This window comes from Tauraco erythrolophus, chromosome 3, assembly GCF_009769465.1.
Source record: "Tauraco erythrolophus isolate bTauEry1 chromosome 3, bTauEry1.pri, whole genome shotgun sequence".
Taxonomy (NCBI): Eukaryota; Metazoa; Chordata; class Aves; order Musophagiformes; family Musophagidae; genus Tauraco; species Tauraco erythrolophus.
The window spans coordinates 4,085,517-4,111,416 of record NC_141467.1 but is presented as its reverse complement, the minus strand read 5'-3'; the positions used below and the strand labels follow the sequence as shown (position 1 = coordinate 4,111,416).

Here is a 25,900-nt window from a genome sequence, read left to right as displayed (position 1 = left end):
CCATTTCTTTCTTCTTTTTTTTTTTTTTCCCTTTTTCCCCTCCTTTTTTTTTTTCTTTTTTTTCGCTTTTTTTTCCGTTTTTTTTTTCCTTGTTTTGTTTTGTTTTGTTTTTTTTTTCCCTTTTTTCCCCCTTCTCAGAGCAGCCAGTGGTGGAAAAGCTAACATAGCAAAAATGAGATTTTGCCTTACATAAGATGAGATCACGTCGCTTCTCTGCTTCTCAGACCATCACACAAATAAATTCTCCTGTCTGCAAGGACTAAATGTCTGCAGAAGAAAAGGGGTAAGAGAAGCTGTAAAAAAAAATGGCAGTTTTGACAATATGCTCTTTACAGCAACCGTTGGCAGTGATTTGTATGCTTCTCGAGCAGTAAGAGCCAGGAAGGGCTACAAGGGGATGTTGGAGGCCTTTGTAAGTCTGGTAGGTCTGAATACCCACAGGTGATAATAAGGAGAGACAAACTGTCCCATGATAGAACTGAGATGCTGCAGGAAAACCAGGGGCAAGTTACCCATGCCATCTTGCCCTGACCAGTAGCCCATGGAGCCTTCACACATCGCCATAGCCAGAATTGTGTTTGCTATAAACAAGCACAGCAGACAGGTTTTTTTTAACAGGCACTGTATTTGTCCACCCAATCCACAGCAAAAGGAAAAAAAAAGAAAAGAATTATGTAACAAAATGAGTAATGCTAAGTGGGTGAGGGAATTTCTTGGTGTTTTCTAGCACGCAGCACCTTCAGTAGAAGTGTGTGTGGCTAAGCTTGCATCACTGCAATGTGAAAAACTTTATTTTGCTTCAAAAGCGAAGCGTTTGCCTGTGCTAGTAAGTCACCCTTCAGAGTATCCTTCCTGTTCGTGCTAACCAAGGGCAGCCAGGCATGCAGATATCTCTTCTTTTTTCTTTTTTTTTTTATTTTTTTCACCATTAGAAAAGAGCAACCTGGTACAAAAGTTCACGAAATCAGCCATCCAGGCTGCATCAGCTGTTAACAGTCGCTGCAGCTGTTAACTCCTCAGAAGGTACGGCGAGACAGTATCAACTGTAACGTGAAATTCGGAGAATATTCAGAATTTTCCTGAGAAAAAGTGAAACAAAGCGAGATGGACAATGCGTTTTAAAAGGGGAGTTTTTCCCCTGTCACTAAAAGGAAAGCAGCACCTCATCGCCACCGAAAATTTCCCTCCCTACCTTGGCAAATCTCCCCTCGGTGCTCCGTGAAGCAAGTCAGTATAAAACTGAATGGAGCCCATGGGAGATGCTCTGGATGCTCCCACAATGTCCTGCCTGGGCAGGGCTCTTCCAGCTCTCCCTGGCAGCCCCAGTGCAGGCTAACACCTGCCCTAAGATTTTCTTCTATCTAAACTTCACTGGCTCCCAAACATTATTCTCTTGAATTGCCACAGCCCTTCCTTACGTGGTGATACCAAAAGCTGCCGTGATCTGGAGCGGAGAAAGGTGGGAGGAGATGTTTTAACATATTGTTACTATAATTTCACGTATTCACTCTTCAGGGAGAAGTTTCCAAAAGCAACCAAGTCTCTTTTTCCAAAGTGGCCACAACGTTGTGAAGTTTCCTCCTGACTTCTAACAACGCTTCTTGTGTGTTTTTCCCTGGCATTTAAGTAGTTTTATTCTCCATCATCCAGGTGTTTGCTTGCTCTTTGCAGATCATGGTACACTCGCAGCATCTTTGGAAATAAGGCTTTATAAGCACCGTGCCACTGGGCTCTCCAAGGAAGGAAGAGCATCCATGGGGGAGAAATGCACCTCGTACCCAGCCGAGGAGCGATGCAGCCATCGCTCTCCCCCCTGGCAGTAGCCTGCAGTTTGGAGACCACCTGCGTCTCCAGCTTTCACCTCTTCGCTGGCGGGTTTACGTGAGGCCAGCTCCTGCGTGGGGCACGACGCAAGGCGAGCCCCGGAGAGCCCCACTCCAACCTCCTTGTTCCACCTGCTCCCATGCCTGGGGATCGAGCATCGGTGTGGAGGAGAAGCCTGGTTACACTGCCCCTTCCACCCTGCTCCGTGGAATGGAAAACCTGCGCTGAAGCTCCTCTATGGAGAAAGACAGTGACATCCCAGAAGGCACAGATCACTTTGAGCAATTTATTACAACTTTGTAGCGTCAGGCACTCTCCACGCTCCCATTCCCTCTCACTTACGGAGGCACCTGGCAAGGAGGACTGCAACACAAGTGTCTCGATGATCACAGGACTGTAGAAGGACCATCCCCCTCCAGCGAGATCTTGCACCAGAGCCCCCTCCTGGGGCAGCCAGCCTCTCGAGCGATGTGTGCTGCCCCGTGGTCCAAGAGCTGGAGCTGAAACCCCTGAGGAGCCAGCGGTTCCTCTGGCACCGTGCTGTCAAGTGACCTCTGGTTGCATTTGGTGTTGCAGCTAATGAAGGGGTTTCACGTTTTCGAAAGCTTTCAGCAAGCGTTCGCTGATCTATGTACGTGCCAGACTGATCATTGATAGCAGGAGAAATTCTGACTGGGCGTACTTGCTACCCCCTGTTCTCGCCCTCCACCGAAATCCTTTGTTTGCAAAGGCTTGTTTCCTTTTAAATCATTCTTCTGCACATCTGATAGGGCTGACCCGCTTCTTTTGGAAGTGAAATACCACTATACATTCATTTAGGGCTCGCGTTCTCTCCCTCTAGCATACAGCCAAACTTGCCTTGTGCCACTGTGGGTGACAAGTCAGGTCTCTCCTCAACAGAAAAACACAGGCAGGTTGTTTCTGTGGCTGCCTAAGGAAGAGCAATTAATAAGTGGATTTTTTTTTCTTTAAATAATTTAGATTACAGCCCTTCTTGCTCGCTAAATTTTTTTCCTTTGGGGCTGTGAGTTCCTCTTTTGTCTATCAAAAAGAAGAAGGTAACACAAACTGCTAGACCATCGCCACCACCTCCTTCTCACAACCATCTGCATCTCATCACCATCTGCACAGTAAGCCCAGGCTGAGGATTTACCCCTCACTAATCAAGATAGGATGAAACCAAATCATGTCTGAAATTGTACAGGGTATGCTAGACCTATGGTCTCTAAAACATCTCCTTCCAAAGGGATGTATGTGCCACAAGTGTTTTCCACCCTACAATAGCCACAGACAAGAGGAGAGACTCACAGTTTCTTTAAAGCTGGGAAATCTCAGTGGCAGCTGCATCTATGGTTTTTGTGAGACTTCCCAAAGCTCCATCCCTTCTGGGTCCTTTTCTCTATCATTTAAATTCCTGGTTTACATCACTTTTCACAGAGATGCTTCAATTCAAAATGACAAAAAGTGCAGGCAGTTTTATATTTAATGGAGAACTGTAGTAGGCAGTGGGAGCAGAACAGGCAATACATACATAGTATAGCTCTTCAGATTTTTTTTTAATGTTCACTGTTAATCTTCTGTGATTTTTCTTCTTGTATCATCCTAATCCCTTCCCTCTGCAAGTCATTTTCTGATTTAATTGGGCTCCTTGCAGCTCAGTTTCTTTGAAGTGGAACCTCAACCCCAAAATATACAAAACCAAGTTGATCTTTTGAACCCAGGAAACAATGTGAGTTTGAACTTAGACACAAATAAACCCAAGCACAATACTTGCCTTATGCTGGTATGAAAGCCAGACAAAGATTGGTTAAAGCAAAAATACTTAAAAGTGGTCACATCGGCAGCCTCCCTTCCCATGGGCATGGGGCTGTCATTGTCCCAGGACGTCCAACGCTTGGGGTGTCATCCAGCTACAGACTCATGACAATCTCAAAACGTGCCAGGAATCAACCAACCTGCCAGCCAGTGCCCACTGCTCCCCACATCCCTGGAAATTAGCTTCTTCCTTGCTGGAGGAAAGGACTCGAGAAAGATCCCAAGGGGTCCCACTCCAGCCCATGCACCCAGCTGGAAGCCTCACCATCACCAGCTGTGTCCTTGTCTTGCTTCCGCAACAGCCGGTGGTCCCACTTCTCCAGTCCAGTGAGATACCATCCCCAGCCTGGTTTAACTACTTCTGTGATCAAGATGCAGTAAGCGTTTTTTGTCAGTTAGTCACGTTTTGGTTGTCTTTAAGTGCCATGTGTGAACTACATTCATGGGAAATGCTCTGAAGACACAACATAGCTGAAGAAATTTGGCCAGGTGGGCTGATGGTCTAAAATCTAACCCCCTGGGCACCTCATATTTTCACTCCAGATAAAGAAAGCTGGATATGATTTTTTTTTTTCTTTAAAAAGATAAAAATAATTCCTATAATTTGGATTTACCTCTATCAGATGAAGAGTAGCATGAACTGCCAGGCCGGAGCGAGATGGCCACGTAACTCCAGGGAGCAGGGGACACGCGGCCGCGCTGTGCCCCACATCGCTGCCAAAGGACCAAGGTTTCCTCACCTCAATATCAGCAGTCCCAGGTGGTCCTTGACAGCCACCCTGCAGAGGTGCAAGTCTCAAATTATTTGAGTTAAGGGAGAGGTTGCTCTCAGCACCTCCTGGCCAGTGCCAGGACAGGAGACAGAGCTGGCTGATGAATATCAAGCACCCTAGGTTTTGAGCTTTCATGTGAAAAGAGGCCAATTTTTTTAAAATGTTCTTCTAAAAAAAGTTCTCTATTCGTCTCCAAAAGTAGTCAGAAAAAAACTTTGACATTTTTCTTGATCTGCCTCCATGACAGAGTTTCTTATTTGCTGTAAATTTTAAGTTCTTGCAGCAATACATCATGTACAGCTTTATGTTTTTATTTTAAGGGCCAGAACCCTCTTCGGACTTCATCAGGACAGATTATCTCTCCAAAGCTCTTGCATCGTGGGTAAGCCTTTAAAAACCAGGTATGGGTACTGGTACTTACTGTTATTTAATATATCACGTTTTAAAGAATGGAAATGGTGACTGGTAAAAGTTGAGTTTTTTAAAAAATTGAGTGTTTCTCCTGGAAGCTTTTGATTTCTTCAACCAAACACCAAGAAGCAAAGAAACAGGAAAGAGCAAAAGCAGGTGGGAGCAGAGATTTCCTTTCTGCATCAGGTGAGCGACCGCAGCCCTTGTGATGTTCATGTCCCCAAGGAGACGCCTCCTGCCCTCACCTGAACTCATCGGGGAGAGCTGGGAGAGAGGTGAAGGTCAGCAACTCATCTGCTGCTCAGTGACAGTGAATAGGGAAGATGCAACGACTGCCTGTGAATTAAATGCATTATTTCAAGATGTTAAATCATAGAATCACAGAATGGTTTGAGTTGGAAGGGACCTCAAAGATCATCTAGTCCCAACACCCCTCCCATGGGCAGGGACACCCTCCACTACACCAGGTTGCCCAAAGCCTCATCCAACCTGGCCTTGAACACTTCCAGGGATGGGGCAGCCACAACTTCTCTGGGCAACCTGTTCCAGTGCCTCACCACCCTCAATGCAAAAAATTTCTTCCTTATATCTAATCCAAATCTGCCCTCTGTCAGTTTAAAGCCATTGCCCCTTGTCCTATCACTACACGCCCTTGAAAAAAGTCCCTCTCCAGCTTTCCTGCAGGCCCCCTTTAGGTACTGGAAGGCTGCTAGGAGTTCTCCCCGGAGCCTTCTCTGGGGAGAATAAATGCATTATTTCAAGACAAAGCAACCATATTCTTTGTAAATACATCTATATATCAGTTCAGAATTTTCCGATATCCACTTTGTTACATGATGGCAACCATGCTTTCCTTATTTCTTTATTGGAAAACTACTTACAATTTTTTTTTTCCCTACAATTTTTTTTTTTTTTTTTTTTTTTTAGATGCATAACTGCAGCTCGCTGATGAAAGTAGCCGGACTAGCACAGGTTGAATTGCTCTGGGGAGATGGGGAGGGAAGATGACATCATATTCAGAAACGGCTAGAGCAGAAAAAGAGAATGGGAAAAGGATGCTGTCCTGGGGTAAGCTGCTGCATTTCACATCCAACCTTGGCATATGAGAAGTTCAATTTCTTGCTCATTCAGCAACAAACTCTCAAGATTGTTTTTATTCAGAATGTTGATGATTTGATTCGCAATGCTACTCACTCATGTTTTCATTTCCTCAGCTTGGTGGAATCTTCAGATTCGTGTATCCAGCACAAGAACGTGACTGTAGGGTTTTTCTCTGAAATTTCAGGAAGCTCCACCTTGTCGTGCTTGGACTGATGATGAGCAGGCAACGATCCAGAGCTGCCTTGTGGCTTTTCAAGGAACACAGAACGAGCTCTATAAAACACTTTTTAGCAAAATTGGTGTTGTAACCAGCACCTTGCAAATGCAGGCATGCGAGCACATGTGCAGGCACACAAAATCCAAGGTTTTTCTCTCTTACAAAATTAAAAATCCTGGAGCACCTCAAGGGTAAAGCCCGCTCCTCCCATTAGACTGGAAACATTCATGCTTTGTGGTTCCAGATGGCTACAACAGGCGGTTTGGTTGCTGGAGCAGTACCCAACTCCTGTCCTTCATGCTCCTCTGTGCTCCTCTGGCTTCCCAAAGGAAAATCCCTTCTTTACCATTCCGTTTCCCTGCACTCTCTCAAGGCTCTTGGCACTTACCTCAGGTGGCAGTGGTATTTATTGATTACCTCTTGTACCTGCACTAGAAATAAATTGATGTCAGCAGCTCTCCAGCAGCTTTTTCCCCCAAGGATACACAATCTGTAAATGGTGGTTTCCGCGTCATACAGCTTGTCGCACGTTTCTGCGTGAAGGAAAAAGTCCATAAATCCGAACGTGAGTTATTCCTCGTTTCAGAAACCTGCTCGTAAGACACACTCTGCTTGTGTCTCCTTTCCCAGCCAGCGTGGGAAGTGTCGGAAAGGATCGGAAGCAGATCATGGAAGGGCTGTTCAGTTGTAGCGTTCCGGATCCCAGCTCAGCAATTCAGCACGGCGTTTGGGAAAATGGAAATGTTACTGCGGTACTGGTGGGAAGGAGGTTAATAATGAGCCAAGAATAACCAGAGATCCCTGAAAACATGCGGAAAAAGTAAATAAAAGGCAGGTGGGGAAAAAGAGAGCACGGAAATACCTCCAATTTCTAGAAAAAGTCAATTAATGCTTAGAAATGCCATTAGATGCAAATATATTGATTACATTATCAGCAAACCAGTCTCCAGCATCCAGCAAACGGCGCTGCTCTTGGTGGAGCTCTCTTCTGGCAGTAAAATGTTGATGGTGTGACCTTTCCCTTCAGGCGCCTGATGGGACCTGAGCCCTTGGGGCACGGCTGGCAGGCGCGGATGAGGTGACGATGCTTAACTCTGCTGAAGCCTTCATCCCCCAGCTCCAGCAACACAGCTAGTGCACCAGCACTTGTTTTATCAAGAAACCACCGTCAGCCCAACACCAGCTGCCCAAGCAGCCTGCTGCTCAACCAAGAAGCCCTGAGGAGTGGGAAGTCTGTAAAAATTTTGCTGTTGGTTTGCAGGGGAAAAGGTGTCAACCCAGGGTTTCTAAGCTCCTGGCCTGGTGACCTAGTAGCAGGGAAGGGCACCTTGCTGCTGGTGCGCCGCGCTGGTCGGACACGCACGCCAACCTGTCCCCTTCAAAGGAAAGCTGCAGGATCTCTCGGGTGTTAGGACACGTGGTGGAAGGCTTATTTAGTCCCAGGCACAGGCTGATGTACGGAGGCACGAGGGCAGCAGCCTTACAAAAGGCGGTTTGAAATATTCTTGGCTGCGAAGCTGAGGGGAAGTACATGAAAAGAAAGCAGAATGTACACCAAATCCACCCCAAATAATCGCAACTGGACCGTGAGACTTTTCTGCTTAAAAGAGATGGCCACGCTCGCCTGTTTGCTTTATTTCTAACAGTTTAAATAAAATGACTGTGTAATTAGTAATATGGAAAATATACGATGGACTAATACTGTTTTAAGAGTCACTATTTTAAATGGGGGAACTGCAAATACCCTCCTAAACGAGAAGGGAGCACTTATGACACCACAAGTTACCACAACAGAAGATGCTTAAAATCGCCCGTTGCGACTCGTGTCAGACTGCTCATGGAGCAGGTGCTTTGCTGGAATAAATCAAAGTCATCAGGAACCTGCCCGAAATGTCGACGGGGTCTCTGAAATCTGTGGGAATGCTCTGCCATCCACGGAGGTCTTTCTGCTGTGTAAGTGACTTGCAAACTCAACCCAATGCCTCAGAGCTGTCCACTGAAGTGTGGGGTTGGGAGGCTCTAATAATGTCCCTTCTTCTCGGGGTCTGAGTTGTGCCACTGCTTTGGGCAGCGGAGGGCATCATCTCACAGGGACTTGCAACCAGGGATTTGCGAGGGCTTCTGAGGGAAGAAGACACCCAGTGGAAACCAGTGCCAACAGCAAGGTGTTGAGCCATTCAAACACCTCCTCCTCAGGAAAGGGCTTTTGGGGCAGCTAAAGATGTAGACAAGCAGCTGTGGGCTTTTCAAAACCACTTTTAGGGCCTTAATTCGCTTCTGAAATGCATTTACTGATGTCATCTGTCAAGGGCTTCACCACAAGCTTTGCTGGGTTCATGAAGAGCCCTGGCCAAGGTCTTCACCCAAGACTAGAGCTGGACTGCTGGGGAAGGAACTGGCTCCCAGCTGTGCTCCTGCTCCCTGGTGGGTCTGCCCTGGGCTGCGGGGAGCGTGCAGGGGCCCGACCCTCACTGCTCACTGGCACCTGCTGTCACAGGCACGTTCCCACCACAGCCACAGGCGATGGATGGGCCAGTGCAGCCGGGGCAACCCCCTCAGCCCAGCACAAGGGAGTGGGCTCCTTTCGATCAGCCTGGGCAGATTCCTCTTCTGCACTGAGGAACTCCCTCTGTGCCAGTGCCCGAGGGGATTTCGTGGTCTCCAGCAACGAGGAGAGCCCCTGAAGATCTCTCTGGCTTAAACACTGGGTTCACCCGGTGGTTTTTCAGGGAGGCAGGAGAGCCTTAGCACCCAGGAGAGCAAGGGCAATCGTCCTGAAGGATTATTTATCGTGTGAGGAGTAAATTCCTGAGTGTTTAATACATATGCCCCATGGCTCAGCACTGCACCTTTCCGGAGGGACCCATTTCAGCAAGCCCCTGGCAGCCAGTCTGAGCTGGCATCTCTCATTGCTTTTCTGCCTTGGGTGCAATTCCCAGGTGAGTCAGCTGGGACTTCAGAGTGGTTTGGTGAAAGCAGAAGCCAGCTTTCTCTGTGCTGAGGGCTTGCAAGCCACCGTTGAGAAGAAACAGTCACTTTTCCTGGCATGCCTTTAGTCAGTGTGACCTTAAGAGTGTGAAAACTGGGGGGGGCCGGCGGTGACGGCCGTGGTTAAACAGCAGCAAGAACATTTTCACAAGAGGACTTCAGTCACCAACATAGAAAACTTCCATGAAGGCAGCGGGGCTTTCGGGTAAGATTTGAAGGGTCGGGCACTCGCCATGGTGCAGAAATCACCAGAAAAAGCTGAACAGGCTTGAAGTGCTGGAATTGTTCAGGTCACCAGCACGGCCAGTTAGGGAGGAATCGACTCTCCACATATGCAAAAAGCACCCAATGAAAGTTTGCCAGTGCACTGCTGCAGCGTTTAACACTGACATCACAGTTGTGTCATTGATCAGTTTTCTGCTTCACAGAGCGAAACAGTGGTCCTAATTTTTTTTTTTTTTTTTTCCATCTTAAATGGAAATGGCTGACATCCAGAAACCCCGAGTAACGAGGACAGCAGAGCTAATGAGATCAGCATGTCTTACTCATGGGAGGACTTCTTTGCAAAGGCCGAGTGTGCACGTAGGGGTCTGGCTTTAAGCATCCCCTCTAAAATTTAGGTGACTGGAGATAGTTTTCTCGTAGAGTTCTTGCTGCTCAAAGGCAGCAACCAACCACCCAGCCAGGTGATTTCCCACATGTCTACTGTCTGTGTTTTTTTATGATTGACTTCATCTTCTCTTAAAGATTTCTGAACGTCTAACTCATCTACTCCTCTGTTTATATATGGATTTTTTTGGACAAGTACAATTTTTTTTTCAAAAGATCCTTTCTTTGAGAAAGATGGGGTTTTTTTCCCCCAAAGTGTTTGGCCTAATGCAGATCAAACCCGCGTGTTTCACACTAGCCCAGAATTTGCTGTCTTAAAAGCCGAGAAAGAGAAGGCATTAGAAGTGTTCATTTTATAGTGATATGTTTAAGATGTTTTCATACTTAATGAAACTACAGTTGGTCCCCTAAGTGCCACACAGTTTTGCCTGTAGGAATCGAAATTGGATTTTTAGAAAATCTTGCAGATGCCTTTTGGTAAAGCTGTGGTTGTTCGTCTTGGTTTATAGTGGCAGTCACTTCCAATCTCAAAGACTTATTTTAATGTTTTGAAGGTGCCTTAACTTGTGACTGAAAAGATTTTGGATGGGAGCTGCCAATTCTTTTTTAGAAGGGGTGGATGGTGCGTTCTAAACCCAGTATCTAAAAATGCCTTCACTTCTCCCTTCTCCCTCAAACGTGGTGATAATTACATTTAAATTTCAGAAGATGGCGTTGAAGATTTGCAATTAATATCCTAAACCCTGCGTGTACCCTCCGCGCCGGCGGCCTGCCAGCGCAGCGCGCGATGACTGGTTTTTTGATCTGATACGTTACAGCAGAAAGGATGTGGATGTGTGCTGGAGACGTTAAAACAGAACAAAAACAAGAAAGTGTCGTGGCACGAAACACGTGTTTGAAACCCGAAAGGCGGCAAGAACGACTTCCATTCCAGCCCGGATCTCGCTCCTTCATCCCTCTGGCTCCCGCCACGTTAGGGCAGGGGGCTTTGCAGGCAGGCAAGCGAGTGGGCTCCCTACCACCCAGCTCCGGCTCTGGTGCTGGTACTTGGGATGGATTTTCCCGGGGCAGCATCCCTTCAGCTCCGCGGGGCGGGAGTCGCTCCTGGCCGGGGCTGGCGGCTGCCCCACGCTCCGGCTGCTGCCGCCCCGTCGGGGCTCGCTGCCCGCTGGGCCTGGCACCACTGCTGTCCCCCACCTTGTCCCCCAGCTCGTTTCACACCTTACGGGCTGCAAAGCACCGGCAGGCTCGCCGGGGGAGAGCCCGAGCCCCAAACCCGCCTCGCCTCGGTGGTGGTGGGGTGCGGGGATTTCTCATCCCTCTCCACGATTCCGGCCCGGGTAGAGCCAAGCTGGATCGCAGGGGGTACGGGCAGCGGGTACCTGCCCCGTGCGCGGCGTGGGCTGGTGGGTAGGTGGGTGGGCCATCGCCCCCGCCGTCTCCTCAGGCTGCCCCGGGGGCCCGGCCGGCGCCGTCTAGGACGTTTCTGGTGGGTGTAGCTAGCTGGGTCTTTTACTGTAAAAGCCGCCTGGCTACCATAGGTAGGAGTTTCCCCATGCTATTTATGTATATGTGTCTGTCTGTATAGATTTAAAAAAAAAAAAAAAACCCAACGCGGACGCAGAGAAGGCGCCGGGCTCCGCGCCCCCCCGCGCCCCGCAGCGTGTGTTTACCAGCAACGGGCATGTGTCACTGCCTCAGATGTTTTCCAGCTCGCAAACTCCCCGCTCCCCTCCGCCGGCTCCACCTCCGGGCTGGGGCCCGCCTCCCCCCCCTTCCCCCCCGCCCGGGCACGACGCCCTCCATCATATAAAGAAACTTCCCGGTGCCACCGGGCCAGTCGCGGTGCGTCCCGTCTCAGCAAGCCGCCCCGACAGCCGGCGGCCCCTGCCCGCTCCCAGCGCCGCCACAGAGGTAAGCGGCGGCGGCGGAGCCCCCCCCGCGGACCCTCCTTCCCCCCCGCGGACCCTCCTTCCCCCCCGCGGACCATCCTTCTCTCCCCCCAGCCCCGCCGGGCAGAGCGGCCCCGCCGCGGGACCCGACGGGCCGAGGAGGGAGAGGGGAGTGGGCACCGTCGGGGCTTCTCTTGGTGCTGTCGGCACCTGAGTGAGCCGTTTGGGCTTTCTTTTTTTTTTTTTTTGGTAATTTCTTTTTTTCCCTAATTTATAGCAAAAAAAAAAAGAATAACACTTATCTGCGCCCGAGGTGAAGGCGCGCACCGACTCCCGGTGCTGCCGGTTCCCTCTGCCCTGGGGAGGGTCGTGGGAACGTGTCGGGGGGGGGATCAGCTTCGTGCTCTGCCTAAGGAGGGAGAAAGGCTTTTGGGGGGTCTTTGGACGGGCTCTGGTGGGCCACGCGCAGGGGAGCCACGGCCCCGGCCGCCCCCCAGGCACATCATGCCCTGGGGAGATGCTGAGGGACCAGGTTTGGTGTCCAGGGGGTTGCTGCCACCTGAGGAGGGGTGTAAGGGGTGCGGAGCTGTGTGTTTGCCCACACTAGTGTGCACCTGTCTGACAAGGATCTCTGAAAGTCACACTGAGCGTAGAGGCAAAGACTGTGGGTGAGGAATCACTTTTGTTCGATGAGGCTTTGGGCAACCTGGTGTAGTGGAGGATTTCCCTGCCCATGGCATGGAACTAGATGATCTTTGAGGTCCCTTCCAACTCTAACCATTCTATGATTCTATGATTAGATGTAATGGGGGAAGAAACCCCACCGAAGTAAGCTTTTGGGCATTTGAGCACTTTTTCAGATTGGGGAGACAAACCTGACAGCAGTCCCCATCACTGGTGTTGGTGCCCTCACGTTAGGACCTTTCCAGCAGACCCCCATCACTGCAGAGCTGCGTGGCGGGCACCTCGGGGTGACTGGCCACCAGCTCCCGCATCTCTGGGGATGCTGCCCTTGTGCCAGGCTCCATGGGTTGCTGTCTTTCCACTTTTAGGTATTTGCAATGTGTAGGTTTGGATGTTCCTGTATGTGTTGGGAGCAGTTGGAGCAGTAGATATGTATAGGACATCACGTATTCAAACACGTCTTGCTTAAGTGAGCTTGTGAAAACTACTTTGATGTTATAGTTGGATGCCATGTAAATCATAGCTGCACGTGGAGCCCTCCAAATCGTGTGCGTACGTCTAACGTCACGTATGTGCACTGTCATGGCAAATACATTTTAATGCAATTTTGCCTTTTTTCGGGTAAAAACTAAAAGCCCAGTTGAACTCTGAGCAGGACAAGGGGTTTGTGCCTTAAGTCACTGGCAATGAAAACTTCGGCGACCCATGTACGTTCATGCAAAACAGTGTCGGGACGGGGGGGAAGTCTGTCAGAGTCTGCAGCACGAGCGGTGCCTGGGGAGGGCTGCGGGGGGCTGTGCCCGGTTTCCTGAAGCTCTGTACCGTGTTTCCCGGCCCCCCCAGAGCCCCTCTGCGCACTGTAGCTGCCATTTGGCGTGAAACGTGTGGCACCAGGGACAGGGGACCGCTGGTGGGGCTCTACGCGGGGGCTTCAACCAGCGCCTGACCGGTGGGTTTTCCTTTCCCCCCATCTTTCCCCTCTCCCCCTCGTCCGCAGGCCTCCCAACAGCTGGTGCTTGGGTGTGTGCAGAGAGGTGGGCTCAGTGAGGCACCCCAAAAACCTCCCCCCCCCCCGACCCCCGACGCGAGTGGCATGAACTTGGAGCCGGGTGAGTGCGGGATGAACTCGGTGAGCTGCGGCAACGGGAAACTCCGCCAGTGGCTGATCGACCAGATAGACAGCGGCAAGTACCCGGGGCTGGTGTGGGAGAACGACGAGAAGAGCATCTTCCGCATCCCCTGGAAGCACGCCGGCAAGCAGGACTACAACCGTGAGGAGGATGCTGCCCTCTTCAAGGTAGGGATCGAGACTGTGAGACACAGCCGAGGCAGGAGGGATGCCCAGAGGCTCTGCGGTGGCCCCTCTGCCCCTGCTGGGTGCCCACTGCTGCCGGCTGCTTGCCTGGTGGCCCTGGCTGTGCCTGGGTGTCCCCTGTGTTTGTGGGATGAGGCAGCGCCCCCTTTCCCACTTCCCTGTGTGGAGCTAAATGTTTGTGGGACTGCAGCACATCTGCTTCCACGTTGGATCATTTTCTCCCCTTTCCTTGTGCCTGATAAAACTGTTTTTCCTACCCTACCATGCTGCTTTTTTTCTTAGCCTTAGCCTGTAGGGAGTAAATTCATGCACATACAATCACACACATATATGCTGTTTCAAGCATTGTGGACTTGGACCTTGTAGCTGATTTTTCGTTTTTTTTTTTCTTTTTTTTTTTCTTCCCCTTTTTCTTGCTCTTTTGATTATCTGAAATGTTTCCAGGCTTGGGCTCTTTTTAAAGGAAAGTTCAGAGAGGGCATTGATAAACCAGATCCCCCTACCTGGAAGACAAGATTAAGGTGTGCTTTGAACAAGAGCAATGACTTTGAAGAACTGGTGGAGAGAAGCCAGCTGGACATCTCAGATCCCTATAAAGTGTACAGAATAGTGCCAGAAGGAGCTAAAAAAGGTAAAGCATCTCAAATTCCCTGTGTAACGGAGTGTGAGTATGTCTCATTGTGAGCATGCGAGGGCTGAAGCGTGCTTTTCTGGACTGGCCCTGCAGCTTTTTTAAGTCTGAAGGAAGCAAAATGCAGGACTCAAGTGCAGCTTGTTCTTAAGAGGCTGCGTTGGCGGGAGGACTGCTGGAATTTGAGTCGGAGCGTTGAAAGGGAGCCCTTGCAGAAGATGCAGACAGGCGCCCTGCGTATCGCTGGAGGAATTGCTCTTTTAGCTGGAGCCTCCCTTCCACTTACTGTGTAGAGGGAGCCAAGCAAGCAGCTCAAGGGAAAAAAAAAAAAAAAAAGAGTTGCTTGCTGGATCTAAGTTTTGAATACAGGGAAGAGCGGAAGCGTTTTGAGCCAGACAGTGGGTAACTGCTGCAGGGGGAGGTGCAGGGAGCGAGGGGTGCCCAGCCTGTAGCCGCCCGGGCAGAGGCACTGCCTGCTCTCCAAGAAGCCCCTGGCACCAGGCAGGGCTTGTGGGAGGCAGAGGTTAGGCAGGGCCCAGGGAGGGCATTGGGGCGTGCTGGGTATGGCTGGGCAGCTCTTCCTGTGGGGCACCGGAGAGCCTGACAGGACAGACTGCTTCCGGGAGCTGCCTGCAGTGAGGGACTGGGAATCCTGTCCCAAATGGGTGCTGGAGGGCATTTTAGTCCTCTACTCCTTCAAAGGTGAGTTGTATGGATTTGTCCTCCATGTGCCACTTTCAGATTTCCTTAAGATGTGGTTGACATCATTTATTTTAATTCCTCCGGTGAACATAGGTGCAAAACAGATGAGCGTGGAGGAGCAGCCGTTGATGATGAACCACCCCTTTCCGATAACGTCTCCTTACACTTCACTACCATCTCAGGTATGACATTTAGTCACGCATTTCACTTGGTGCTTGTACGTTGAGCAGCGTCGTTTCTGTGCCGCGTGCTGTGTCCGTCTTTGCTGGCACGGCTCTCCAGTTCTCTCTGGGAAGAAACTTTATTATGAACACTGAGAAATCGAGAAGCAACTTTTCTAATGTCATATGAGGCCACAGGGCAGTTGATTCCCCTTGGTGGTGTTTGTCCCTTAGTAATAGCTGTTTGCTGTTGGGCGATGTTAGTGCTCTGCTGTTCTGTTGGTGCCAAAACGTAGGCGCCCAGTGAAGCCTGGCTCTTCCGAGCAGACATTTACCAGCAATGCTTCGACCGCCTTTTATTATTCCACCCTGCTTATTATTTACACCAGTGGCGAGAAGATCATTTGAAAGCCTCATTGGTGGTGGTGGCGAAGTGCCATTTGTGTAGCCCGGGCATTGCTTAGACCTCCGCGGGCTTTGGCAGAGAAACTCAAGGCGCCGAGATGTGAAAGCCGATGCAATGCACAGCATTAGTTTTGACAGCTGCTGAGTGAAAGAACATCTCGTTGAATTGAATAGGTGCCGAACTACATGGTGCCCCACGAACGGAACTGGAGGGAGTTTGCCCCGGAGCAGCCGCATCCCGACATCCCCTACCAGTGCGCCAGCGTCCCCTTCGCCGCTCGCAGTCATCACTGGCAAGGGCCTGGCTGTGAAAATGGTAAGACGCTCCCGTTTAGGGTTGCTTGCTGAGGTTGGTCACCTAGAAGGTCTGCAGATTTCAGGTGTCTTGTTCACGGCTTTCGCTGGAATTAACAGAAGTGGCTAGAGAGGTGTGCTGGGCTCCCTTCAGAGAGCCATGGGGCCCATGGCAAGAGCCTTTGTCTGGCTCTTGCTTTCATTGCCACCATACGTGTGGTGTGTGGGCTATGCAATCCTCTGAATTGACACAAGTCAGCCCCCAAAAGTCCTCAGCTGTCTAAAAAGCCCTGAGCAATAAGCCCCCTCCAAAAACCCTAAAATGGGAATGTGTTCTTTAGCTTCGCTTTCTGATTTTGGACCTTTTGAGGCACACATTAGTGAGGTTTTTCCTCCAGCCTTGTGGGTTAGAATGGCATTATTCTCCTGAGGGGAAAGCTGAAGTTATTACTTTAGTTTAGTGCTGTGGCAACGGGACAACTTGTCATGGATTGAGTCTCTCCTGGGGCTGGTACAGCAGAAACAGAATAAAGGGATGTTCCCGTCCCGGAGGATCTCACAGTACCAGAGCCTAACGTGATAATGGCTTTCCAAGCTCTGCATCCTTAGGAAAAAGCCTGAATTGTGAAAACTGGCAACGCTGAAGCCTGGAGGGGATAAAACGTAAGAGAAAGGGGAATTCACAGCCATAGGCCCTTGCAGGATAACTCACCTGAGGACACAGACTTTTGCTTCGTGAGGAGAAGCAGAAGGGCAGGAAAGGATGGGAAGCGAGGAAGGACTTCTTAGAGCAGATGCTGCCTCTTCAGAGGACATCTCCTGCCTCTTCAGAGGACATCTCCCTAGAGGTTTTGGTGCAGAGAAATCTTTGGGTCTGCTAAAAAGTAAATGCTCAGCACGCTGCAACTTTTGCTGGCAGTATGTTGGAATTATGAGGCAGAATCCTTTGCTTTTAGTTGAGCTATTCGCTAATAAAAACCAAGGTAGCAAGCTGGATGAGCTCTGCCCTGACGTACATCCTCTGCAGCAGTTAAACACGCGTTCGGAGGCATTGCTGAATTTGGAGGGGGCTGTTAGTGGCTGGTACTGGGTTTCTCATTGGGCTCTAAAACGTATCAAGAGATGTGGGTGTTTTGTGTCCGCATCACTCCAGCTCCTAGTGGGTTCTGCCCTTGGGAAAGGTAGTGTGTGCTTGTCTGCAAGTCACTTGCATCGTCCTCCAAAGACTTTGATTGACATTAAGAAACAGAAGAAAACATCAGTTGCCCGTGTTGCAATCCACTCACTGAAAGGTGGACAGTCTAATAGTAGTTCTGGTAATAAAACTCTAATAATCTCCTGCTGCACAGTTTTGTTTACCTACTTTTTAAATAGTGTTAATTCCAGCTTTATTGTTATACCCACCTTTAGTAAAATTCCTTATACAAAATGGATTGCTTTATACAGGCAGCTTTTAAGAGCACTGTAGTCCAGTTAAAAAGGTAAAATATTTCTGTAATAGGGTAACACGTTAGGTAAGGAAAAAAGACTAGGGGGAATACTGAAATGCTAAGGGAGTCTTTCGTGCAGACCCAAATAAAACTACAGTCCCAATAACATCTGAAGAGATTGACAGAGTTGGCATACCTGGAAAAACTGGGAAATAAGACCTTTTTAAGAAGCAGCAGGGAAGAGAGGGACTTCTTAGTGGCGCCCAGAAAAACTCACTTTTGCATCACCGTGATCTCTGCCTGAGCTTTTCTTTTAGGATTTAGGCAGCTGTCACTGACTTTTGTTTGTGAAAACAGGTTGTCAGGTGACAGGAACCTTTTATGCTTGTGCCCCTCCTGAGTCCCAGACTCCTGGCATCCCGATTGAGCCAAGCATAAGGTCTGGTGAAGCCCTCGCCCTGTCAGGTAAGGTCCGTAACCCCCCGGGCTTTTTCTGGGGATCTCGACAAGAGGCTCTTGGCACCGTCTCTCTTTTCTGATGAAAAGAAAAAAAGAAGAAAACAAAAAAGAAACCTCTGATGAATGAAATCGGTGTACGGGCTTAAGCCTCTTGTTTGCTAGGATGCTTAAGCAGTTGTAGCCCCAGCTCCAAGGGATCGAGGGACAGTGGTTAAAGTTAATGGAAGTGCTTTGCTGGCTCACAGTGTCAGTGCTGGGTTGCTTCAGTGAGCTACCAAATCAGGCCTTCCCAGGGGCATTTGGAAATTTTGTGAGTCTGTGACTTTTAGCTCAGTTTTTCATTTGGGAGGATTCCCCCCCAAAAGCTGATGTTACCTGGGTACCATGCTGTGCTCCCACTGGGGCCATCTGACTTTTCTCTGCTTCATTATTCCCGGCTGAAAAAAAGACATTCGGGAAAGAAAAGGAAGGGTAGTTCAGCCAGGTTTGCAGACATCCAGATGCTGGGAGACTTTCTGAGTAACTCTGGGAAAAGGTGTGGGGATTTGCTTTTCACAGAAATAATGGATGAACATATAATGTGACACTGAGCAGGTTTCGTGAGTGCATTTGTACTGAATCAGGGTCTGGAAGTATATGTGTGTGCGTTTGTGTATATGTATGTATATAAACATGTATTATACACACACACATATATAGTGTGTGTATATATATATATATTCTGTGTTGTGTGGGTCCTTAGGAATCAGCGAAGTTGACTGAATGGCCATTGGAAAGTGAGGCTGGGGATTTCAGGCACAGCCCTGTTGGGGCTGGAGCCAGCAGTCGCTTCTCTTCAGGCAGCTGAGTGCAAGGTTGCAGGTCCCCTGTGCAGAAGCCTCTTTTATGCAAAATCTGGGGAGAAACACAGCTACTTCCTGATTAAATCTGAGGAAGTGTACTGAGCCGGTGGGTTTAATCGTGACGTGAACTTGGAAAACGTGACCAACAACAACTTTTCGTGTGCTGGCTCTTAAACGGAAACGGGAAGTTTGTGGGACGTTAGTTCCTACCCAATTCCCACATCAGTAGCTCTCTACAATAAAATGAGAGAGCATTAATGCCACTGTGCCCCAAAAGTTTTAGTATTTATATTCTTTAGATTATTTTTGCTAATGCGAGCCTGTCTTCTAGGTGGGGGTGACCAGCAGGCTCAGAAATCTCATGGAAACTTGTCTCTCAGCCTTAGTACAGATCTGAAACATAAAACATTCGTACTAATGTATCACAGTGATTTTTTTTTTTTTTCTCCTCCTTGTAGATTGTCGGCTCCACATCTGCTTGTATTACCGTGAAATACTGGTAAAGGAGGTGACAACTTCTAGTCCTGAAGGTTGTAGGATATCCCATGGCCAAAGTTACGAGGTCAGCAGCCTGGAGCAAGTCATCTTCCCTTATCCGGAGGATAACGGCCAGAGGAAGAACATAGAAAAACTACTGAACCATCTGGAACGAGGAGTAATACTGTGGATGGCACCTGATGGCCTCTATGCTAAGAGACTTTGCCAAAGCAGGATCTACTGGGACGGGCCTCTGGCGCTCTGCAGTGACCGACCCAACAAGCTGGAGCGGGACCAAACATGCAAGCTCTTTGACACTCAGCAGTTTTTAGCAGGTAATTCCCACTATGGCTTTGATATCGTTTCCAGCAACGTCACCCGGTCGCTCTCCACATCAGAGTGCTCTTTTCCTGTTACCTTACGAGTTACAGTAAGAATTACCTCTCACTTCTTCTGGGCAAGAACAGAAGGGGTGGTTGATTCCTTAATAATGCTGTCAAATTCTGCTCTCTGTGCACGTTCAGAAACCAGCAGGAGTGAACTGATGCTCAGCTGGTGACACCTCAAACCTCACATCCCTTTAAGAAGCGTAAGGAGGAACCTAGTAATACAGTCTTTCCACATATTGGGTGACAGAGGAAAGTGGATCGTGATCTTGGTTCTGCTAGCGTAAGGCCTGGGTAGGTCTGTGGTCTGCACTCGTGCTCCCTCAACCCGACCCAGAGCGACCTGAGATCTTGCTCAGAGTGTACAAATACCAGCATGAATTTCAGAAGAATGCCTTCTTTTCAGTCTGTGCCAGTGTTTAAAAGACATCTGTGGGGTGAAGCTCTGGAGTTTCTGCATTGCTCTGAGCAGGGAGGTGCATCACCTTTCCAGAGCAATGCGTGAAGTTCTCGTTTTGCACAGGGCAGTTGGGAGCATCAGTACAGAGAGGGCAAGGGCATGCTTCAGGATGGTGCCTTCTCCTTCCAGCCCATGGAGGGAAGGGGGCAGAGCCTCAACCCCACTTCCCAGCAGTTCTGAGCAGTTAGAGGGAGGAGAGCTGTCCACCCAGAGAAACTGGTGGGAGCCGGTCATTGTCACAGATGACAGCTTGAGCAGCAGGAATGCATGCATTGCCCATTTTTTTGAAATGTGTGGCTTTGCTACAGGTGAACTGAGTGCCTATGGTTTGGTGTGTTTTCCTATTAGAACAGGGCACCAGTACTGGTGTGAGTCTTTTAGGAGAATAATGCCTTGCAAAATTAAAAAACCCCACTGACCTTAAACCAAGAGCTTTAGCCCACTTTATATTCCAAGGTTGATGCACCATCCTAGAGAAATGGTCAAGCAAGAAATGCATTTGAAGAGAGAAATCTCATATGGATGTGAGAATTGACAGTTAGAAAGGGGAATTTGAGGTCAGGATATTGGCTTGGGCTTCAATCACATGCTAATTTAAAGGCGTGTAATTCTGCCTCTGATGATGGTTTTGGAAATCCCTTTCCCTTTTCTCAGGTGGTTTTTTTTAGATGTGCTCTGGGTTCTTCCAAACGGTTGACAAGCCGTCTCTTTTTAGATGCCTAACCCCAAAGATAAGCTCAAGCGATAGTTATTTTTTCCCCCTCCTAAATTACTTATGCACCAATGCCTGTGCAAAACCAGGCATGTGGTTGAAGTCAGAGTCTGTGGTGTGTGCAAAGTGAGTTTTTGCATGTGTGGATGCTCTGCTAGGTTTGTAAGTGGCTTGCCAGGGGCGTATCACGTCTGCATGTTAATTGAATGTACTGACTGCAGGCAAGCTTGGAGATTCCCCGTTTAGGAAACCAGGGCTTCCTTAGGAAGAGAGGCAGGAGACTTCTACCAGGAGAGGAAATCTTCAGCAGCAGAGAAAGGGGCAGAAGCAGAACTGCTGTGGAGCACAGCTGTTAGGACCCCGTTGAGGAGCCGGACCCTGCAATGCAAACTGCACTGGAGCATCGAGGCCCGTGTTGAGCAGCCTGTACCTTTGGGAAGGCTGAAATGGCCATAAATCAGAAACCAGGTGGATGGTGTCTGGGGAGTACTGCCTAATAAATGCAGCAAATTGGGCTGGATGGGGAGTAGGAGGATAGAGAAAGAGAAGTTGGGAGCATGAGGGTGGCAGCCAGAGGAGGTTGGTTTGGCAGAGGGAGGGACAGCTGGAGCTGGAGTAGCAGGAGATGGGAAAGGCTTGGGGAGGCACATGGGGAGCTCTGTTGCACTGGAGGAGGCACTTGGGACTGGAAAGAGAGATGGAGCGAGTGAAGGGGTTTGGAGAAATATGAGGCTGACCTCAAGCCTCCAGTGTCCTGCTGGTGGGAAGGAAAGGGTGTCTTTCTTCTCCAAGTCCGTGCCATGGGCTGCTGTGTGACACTCCCACAAGTGTTCAGGGTCTGGAGAATTGCTGAGGCCAAATAAAAATGGGAGAAAAAGAAAAAAAGGAAAACGGGGTTTTGAGGGAGACTCTGAGGAGAACTGTGCTTTGCTCTGCGTTTTAAGTGAGCTCCCCATTGTTTTACTGTTATTACTGACCTTCCCAGTAAGACCAGTGGTCCCAAGCCAGGGTTGGGACAGTATTGTGATAGCCACTGAGTTCACATCTTGGTCTGAAAAGCTTGTGGTTAAAATAGAAATGCCAGGGGTGTATTTTGGGAAAAGGTGCATTTGTCACACCGTATTTGAAGACTTTCCCTGTATAGCAGGAGGTGCTTCGTTATAAAACATTGGTTTTAATACTAAATTTTTTTTTTTTTCCAGAAAGCATGAACAGGGTTATAAATTAAAATGAAATCTTTACCAATCAGCTATGTAGAAGTACCGCACATAACGCAGACTTTAACAAGGATATGGTGTTCGATGGAATTTTCTCTTTTCTAGAAGAAAATGCAGTGTCTAAAACACAACATAGTGATTTTGGTCCGAGTGGAAGTCACTCATAAAGGCCTCCCTCACTCTCTGTCGTAGGGGATGCTTTGACTATTGGACTAATTTTGTCATTTGACCTTTTCCCTTTGTGCAAGGATGGGAGTTAGTGAAGAGAGTGCAGGAGCGCAGAAGACACAAACTCTTTTGCTGGCTCGGTCCATGGCTTAAAGAAGGTCCTTCACCTTCCCGTGCATCCCTCTTCCCCACAGTGATGACAGTGGCTCCATGACTGTGTCTAGCTGAGGCTTAATTTTGTGCTTGGCAGTACTTTGAGCCTCTGTCTCTACTAAACCATTGGTTTCACTGCTGCTGTTGGGCGTCCGCTTAAGTGGGTCCCAGCTCCTGCCGGCCTCTGCTCCAGGAGATTCTGCTGTTGAGGCCCAGTAGAAATACTAACTGGAAGACATCCCAGTTTGTGCCTATGAAATGACTTGTGAGGCAAGGCGGGCAAAAAAATTGCAGTGTTACAACGAGCTCCCCCTGATCGGTGGGAAAGTCTCCAAACTCAGTGTCTTCTCCTTACCTCTTCTCTTCTTCCTGACCTCTCTCATCCTCCCCTGGAGTTACTTCATCTTCTCCCGCTGTACTCCAAGGTCCTCCATTTGGAGCTCAGCCATCCATAAAGTTTTTCATACTGGCCTGTACTGGTTTTGCTGGGATAGACTTAATTTTGCTCATAGCAGCCCATGTGGTGCTCTGGTTTGGATTTGTGATCAAAACAGTGCTGACAACACAGGGATGTTTTAGCTAATGCTGAACAGTGCTTGCACGGCATCAAGGCTCTTTTTGTTTCTCCACTCTACCCCCACAGCAAGTAGGCTGGGGTGGACAAGAGGCTGGAAGGGGACACAGCCAAGACAGCTGTGTCACCCCCAAGGTGACCAAAGGGGCATTCCCTACCATATGACCTGTGGTCAGCAGTAAAACTGGGGCAGGGGAGTTTGCCAGAGGTTGCCTTTGCTTGGGGACTGGCTGGGCATCGGTGGGCTGGTGGCGAGCGATTGTTTTTTGCATCCTTTGTTTTTCTTTGTTTTGTTTTGTCTTTCCCCACCCCCCCCCTCTTAACCTATTAAACTCTCTTTATCTCAACCCACAAGTTTTCTCACTTTTGCCCTTCCTATTTTCTCCCCCATCCTGGTGGCAGGAGGAGCGAGGGGCTGCGTGGTGCTCACCTGCCTGCCAGGGTTAACCCACAATACACCCTTTCTCTCTCCCCAGAGCTGCAAGCCTTTGCTCACCATGGACGCCCGCTGCCGAGATACCAGGTTGCTCTGTGCTTTGGGGAGGAATTTCCAGATCCACAGAGGCAGAGGAAACTAATTACAGCTCATGTAAGTAGGATTTCTGCCTTTCCTAAAAGAAAAGTATTCCTTGGAGAGTATGAATCTGCCAATCAGTCTTTTCTGCCTTGTGTAGGTTGTGAGGGAGGTAATAAATTCTTGAAAATGCAGCACCATCCAGACAGGGCTTGAATTCCCAGCTCTGCCAAGGAGTGACTGGTAGCCGTCAGTAGGGCAGAGTGCCTCATTGCCCTCTCTGTAGAGCATCAGTGATGTCTTTTGCAAATCCCTTCAAAACCTAAAGCTGAAAGGTACCCTGGAAGAGCTGGGCTGTGGTGTGATTGCCAGCCCGGTCGTGCAGCTCCTTGGGCTGCCAGGTTGGTGCAGGACACGGTGCTTTCACAACCGCTGCACCTGAAGGTCCTCCAGAATCCCAGCTCGCATCTCCAGGACCTCAGCCTTTAATGGGACGCAGGGGCTGCCTGTGCAGCTTCGGGGTTCAGGCAGCTGGCGGGCTCGTGGGCTGGCTGACCACAGTTCACACACACTCAGAGCTAGTGTTTCAGGATGCTGTCTGAGAGAGGGTGATGACGGAGACTGAGACCAGGTACTTTCTAAATCGGCTCTATTGGCCCCTAAAACCACAAGAGAGGTGATAATGCACATGTTAGCGGCAGGGCTTAGTTTATCGCATCCTTGGGATGAAAACTGGGGTGTCTCTTAGTTTTTTCGAAAGTCCCTTTGGTAGTGGCACGGGTCCCAAGTCAGACTTTTGTCATAAGCTGTGGCCTTCTCTTAGCTGTGTAGCTTTCGTACTGCCACGCTGCTGCTTAGTGGGTCTCTGGGTTGGAAGGTGGGAAGGTCACAAATCCATGCACCCTAGCATCCCTTCTCCAGCCCCCTTCTCCATCTCCTGTCTTGGCAGCTTTTTTGTGAGCCTGTACCTCATGCTCTTTCCAGAGCTTTGGTTCCCCCTTACCAGTTGTTCCTCAACTTCTCGGGCTGTCTTGGTTTGTGGGCTGGTGGGTCTCCACCATCCCACCAAACAGCTGTGCCCTGGGAACTGTCTGGCTCACCTGCCCCACTGCCTTCCCGTCTCCCCCATGGCAGGATGTGAGGTGCTCAGCTGCCTCCAAATGCCAATGAGAGGAGGCGAAGGGGGATCAGTGGAGCTGCTCCAAGGCAGCGATCCCTTTTGGCTCTCTCACTTCCCAGAGGTGAGACCCATAGACAATGTATTTTTCCTCCAAAATGGTCCACGTGTCTTAACGTGGAGGGGCTGACTGACCAGCAGGAGAGGGTTGTGGAGAAGTGTTGTCCAGCCTGTCCATCCCTTGAGAGTAAGGAGAGCTTCAGGTGTTTGTTCTCAGTGTGCAACTTAAATATTTGCAGTCAGAGCCCAAAGCCCTGAGGGAGAACGGTGGTTTCTGAAGAGACAGACGTGAAGGCAGCGTTAAATCATACAAATCCCTCTTGGTGGTTGAACAGATTCCTCGTCAGAGCTGGAAGGAGCAGAAATGAGAGTAACATTGATGTTAAATTGAAGTCTAATTTCAAACACAGTCATTTGGTGACGTATGTCAGTCTACCTGACAGCTCCAACATTTCAAGTTAGGTCTTCAGAGTATTTTACAAGGCAGATGAGACTTTCAGCACTTTGCATGTGCATTTGAACACGCTGAATGGCCACGGACCTGTCTGGGCTGTAGGCATTGCCCACACCCAGGGGCTGGCCAAGGGGCTACCATTGCTAATACATCATTCGAGTCACTGGTACGTGCCCTTCCGAACGACGGCCGTGGAGGTAAGGAGTGTGTGCAGTTAGCAAGGCAGCAGAACAGGCAAGCCCTGGCTTAAAACAGAGATCAGTGAGACCACTGAAATCATTTTCCCATTCTGGTAAGCGGAATTGTTTTGTCCTGCCTTGCTTTTTAACTTAAAACCGCTGTAAATAACTAAGATGAGGCGCACGGAATTGTGTCACATGTCTGATTAACATTTTGTCTGTTCTTAAGGTTGAACCCATGTTTGCCAGGCAACTGTATTACTTTGCTCAACAAAACAGTGGACATCTTCTGAGAGGCTATGATTTACCAGAACTTGTGACTAGTCCAGAGGATTATCACAGATCTATTCGCCATTCCTCTATTCAAGAATAAGATCCTCAGAGAGAGTGTTTTTAAAGGCACTGTAAAGATTATGCAGAGTGGAGGAGCAGATCTGGGTCGCAATTTGGAGATCCACATCACAACTGGATGTGTTCAGGGGTTCAATGATAGGAAAGTGAACTAGGACAACCATATTGTATGATACAAACGATGGGTCTTCAACGTTTGGATGCTACATCTCATATAGGTTCCAGTGTCGCTGAGAATAACTCAAAACTGACAAAATGATTGCTATGTTTACGTTTGCTTGATATTCTCCTTGGCTTTTTGGGGACTGATTCTTACTGAAGACTTAAATCCGGAGTTTACACTGTTACATTTGCAGGGCTATTTATTTTGGATTACTGATCTCAGGGAAGGTACATAAATTTCCAGTGTTCCCAATTTGAAACTGTAGCTACTATAAGTGGGTAGCAAACGTAGACAGTTTATTGAGAATAGCTAATACAAGTAAGTAGTTATAAATTTAGATGCGTGTGATGCCTATATTCTTG

The 25,900-nt window shown here is 49.0% G+C and overlaps 1 protein-coding gene across 1 annotated transcript; it reads left to right on the top strand.

Annotated features, from left to right (window-relative positions):
- The first annotated feature begins 13,029 nt into the window (after positions 1-13,029).
- On the top strand, positions 13,030-25,397 carry IRF4 (interferon regulatory factor 4). Its single transcript, XM_009984794.2, has 8 exons — positions 13,030-13,611; positions 14,074-14,260; positions 15,056-15,144; positions 15,703-15,844; positions 17,610-17,717; positions 19,012-19,365; positions 23,177-23,289; positions 25,254-25,397. Exons 1-8 carry the CDS (start codon positions 13,408-13,410, stop codon positions 25,395-25,397), a joined length of 1,341 nt encoding a protein of 446 aa, XP_009983096.1. The 5' UTR covers positions 13,030-13,407.
- Positions 25,398-25,900: the final 503 nt, after the last annotated feature.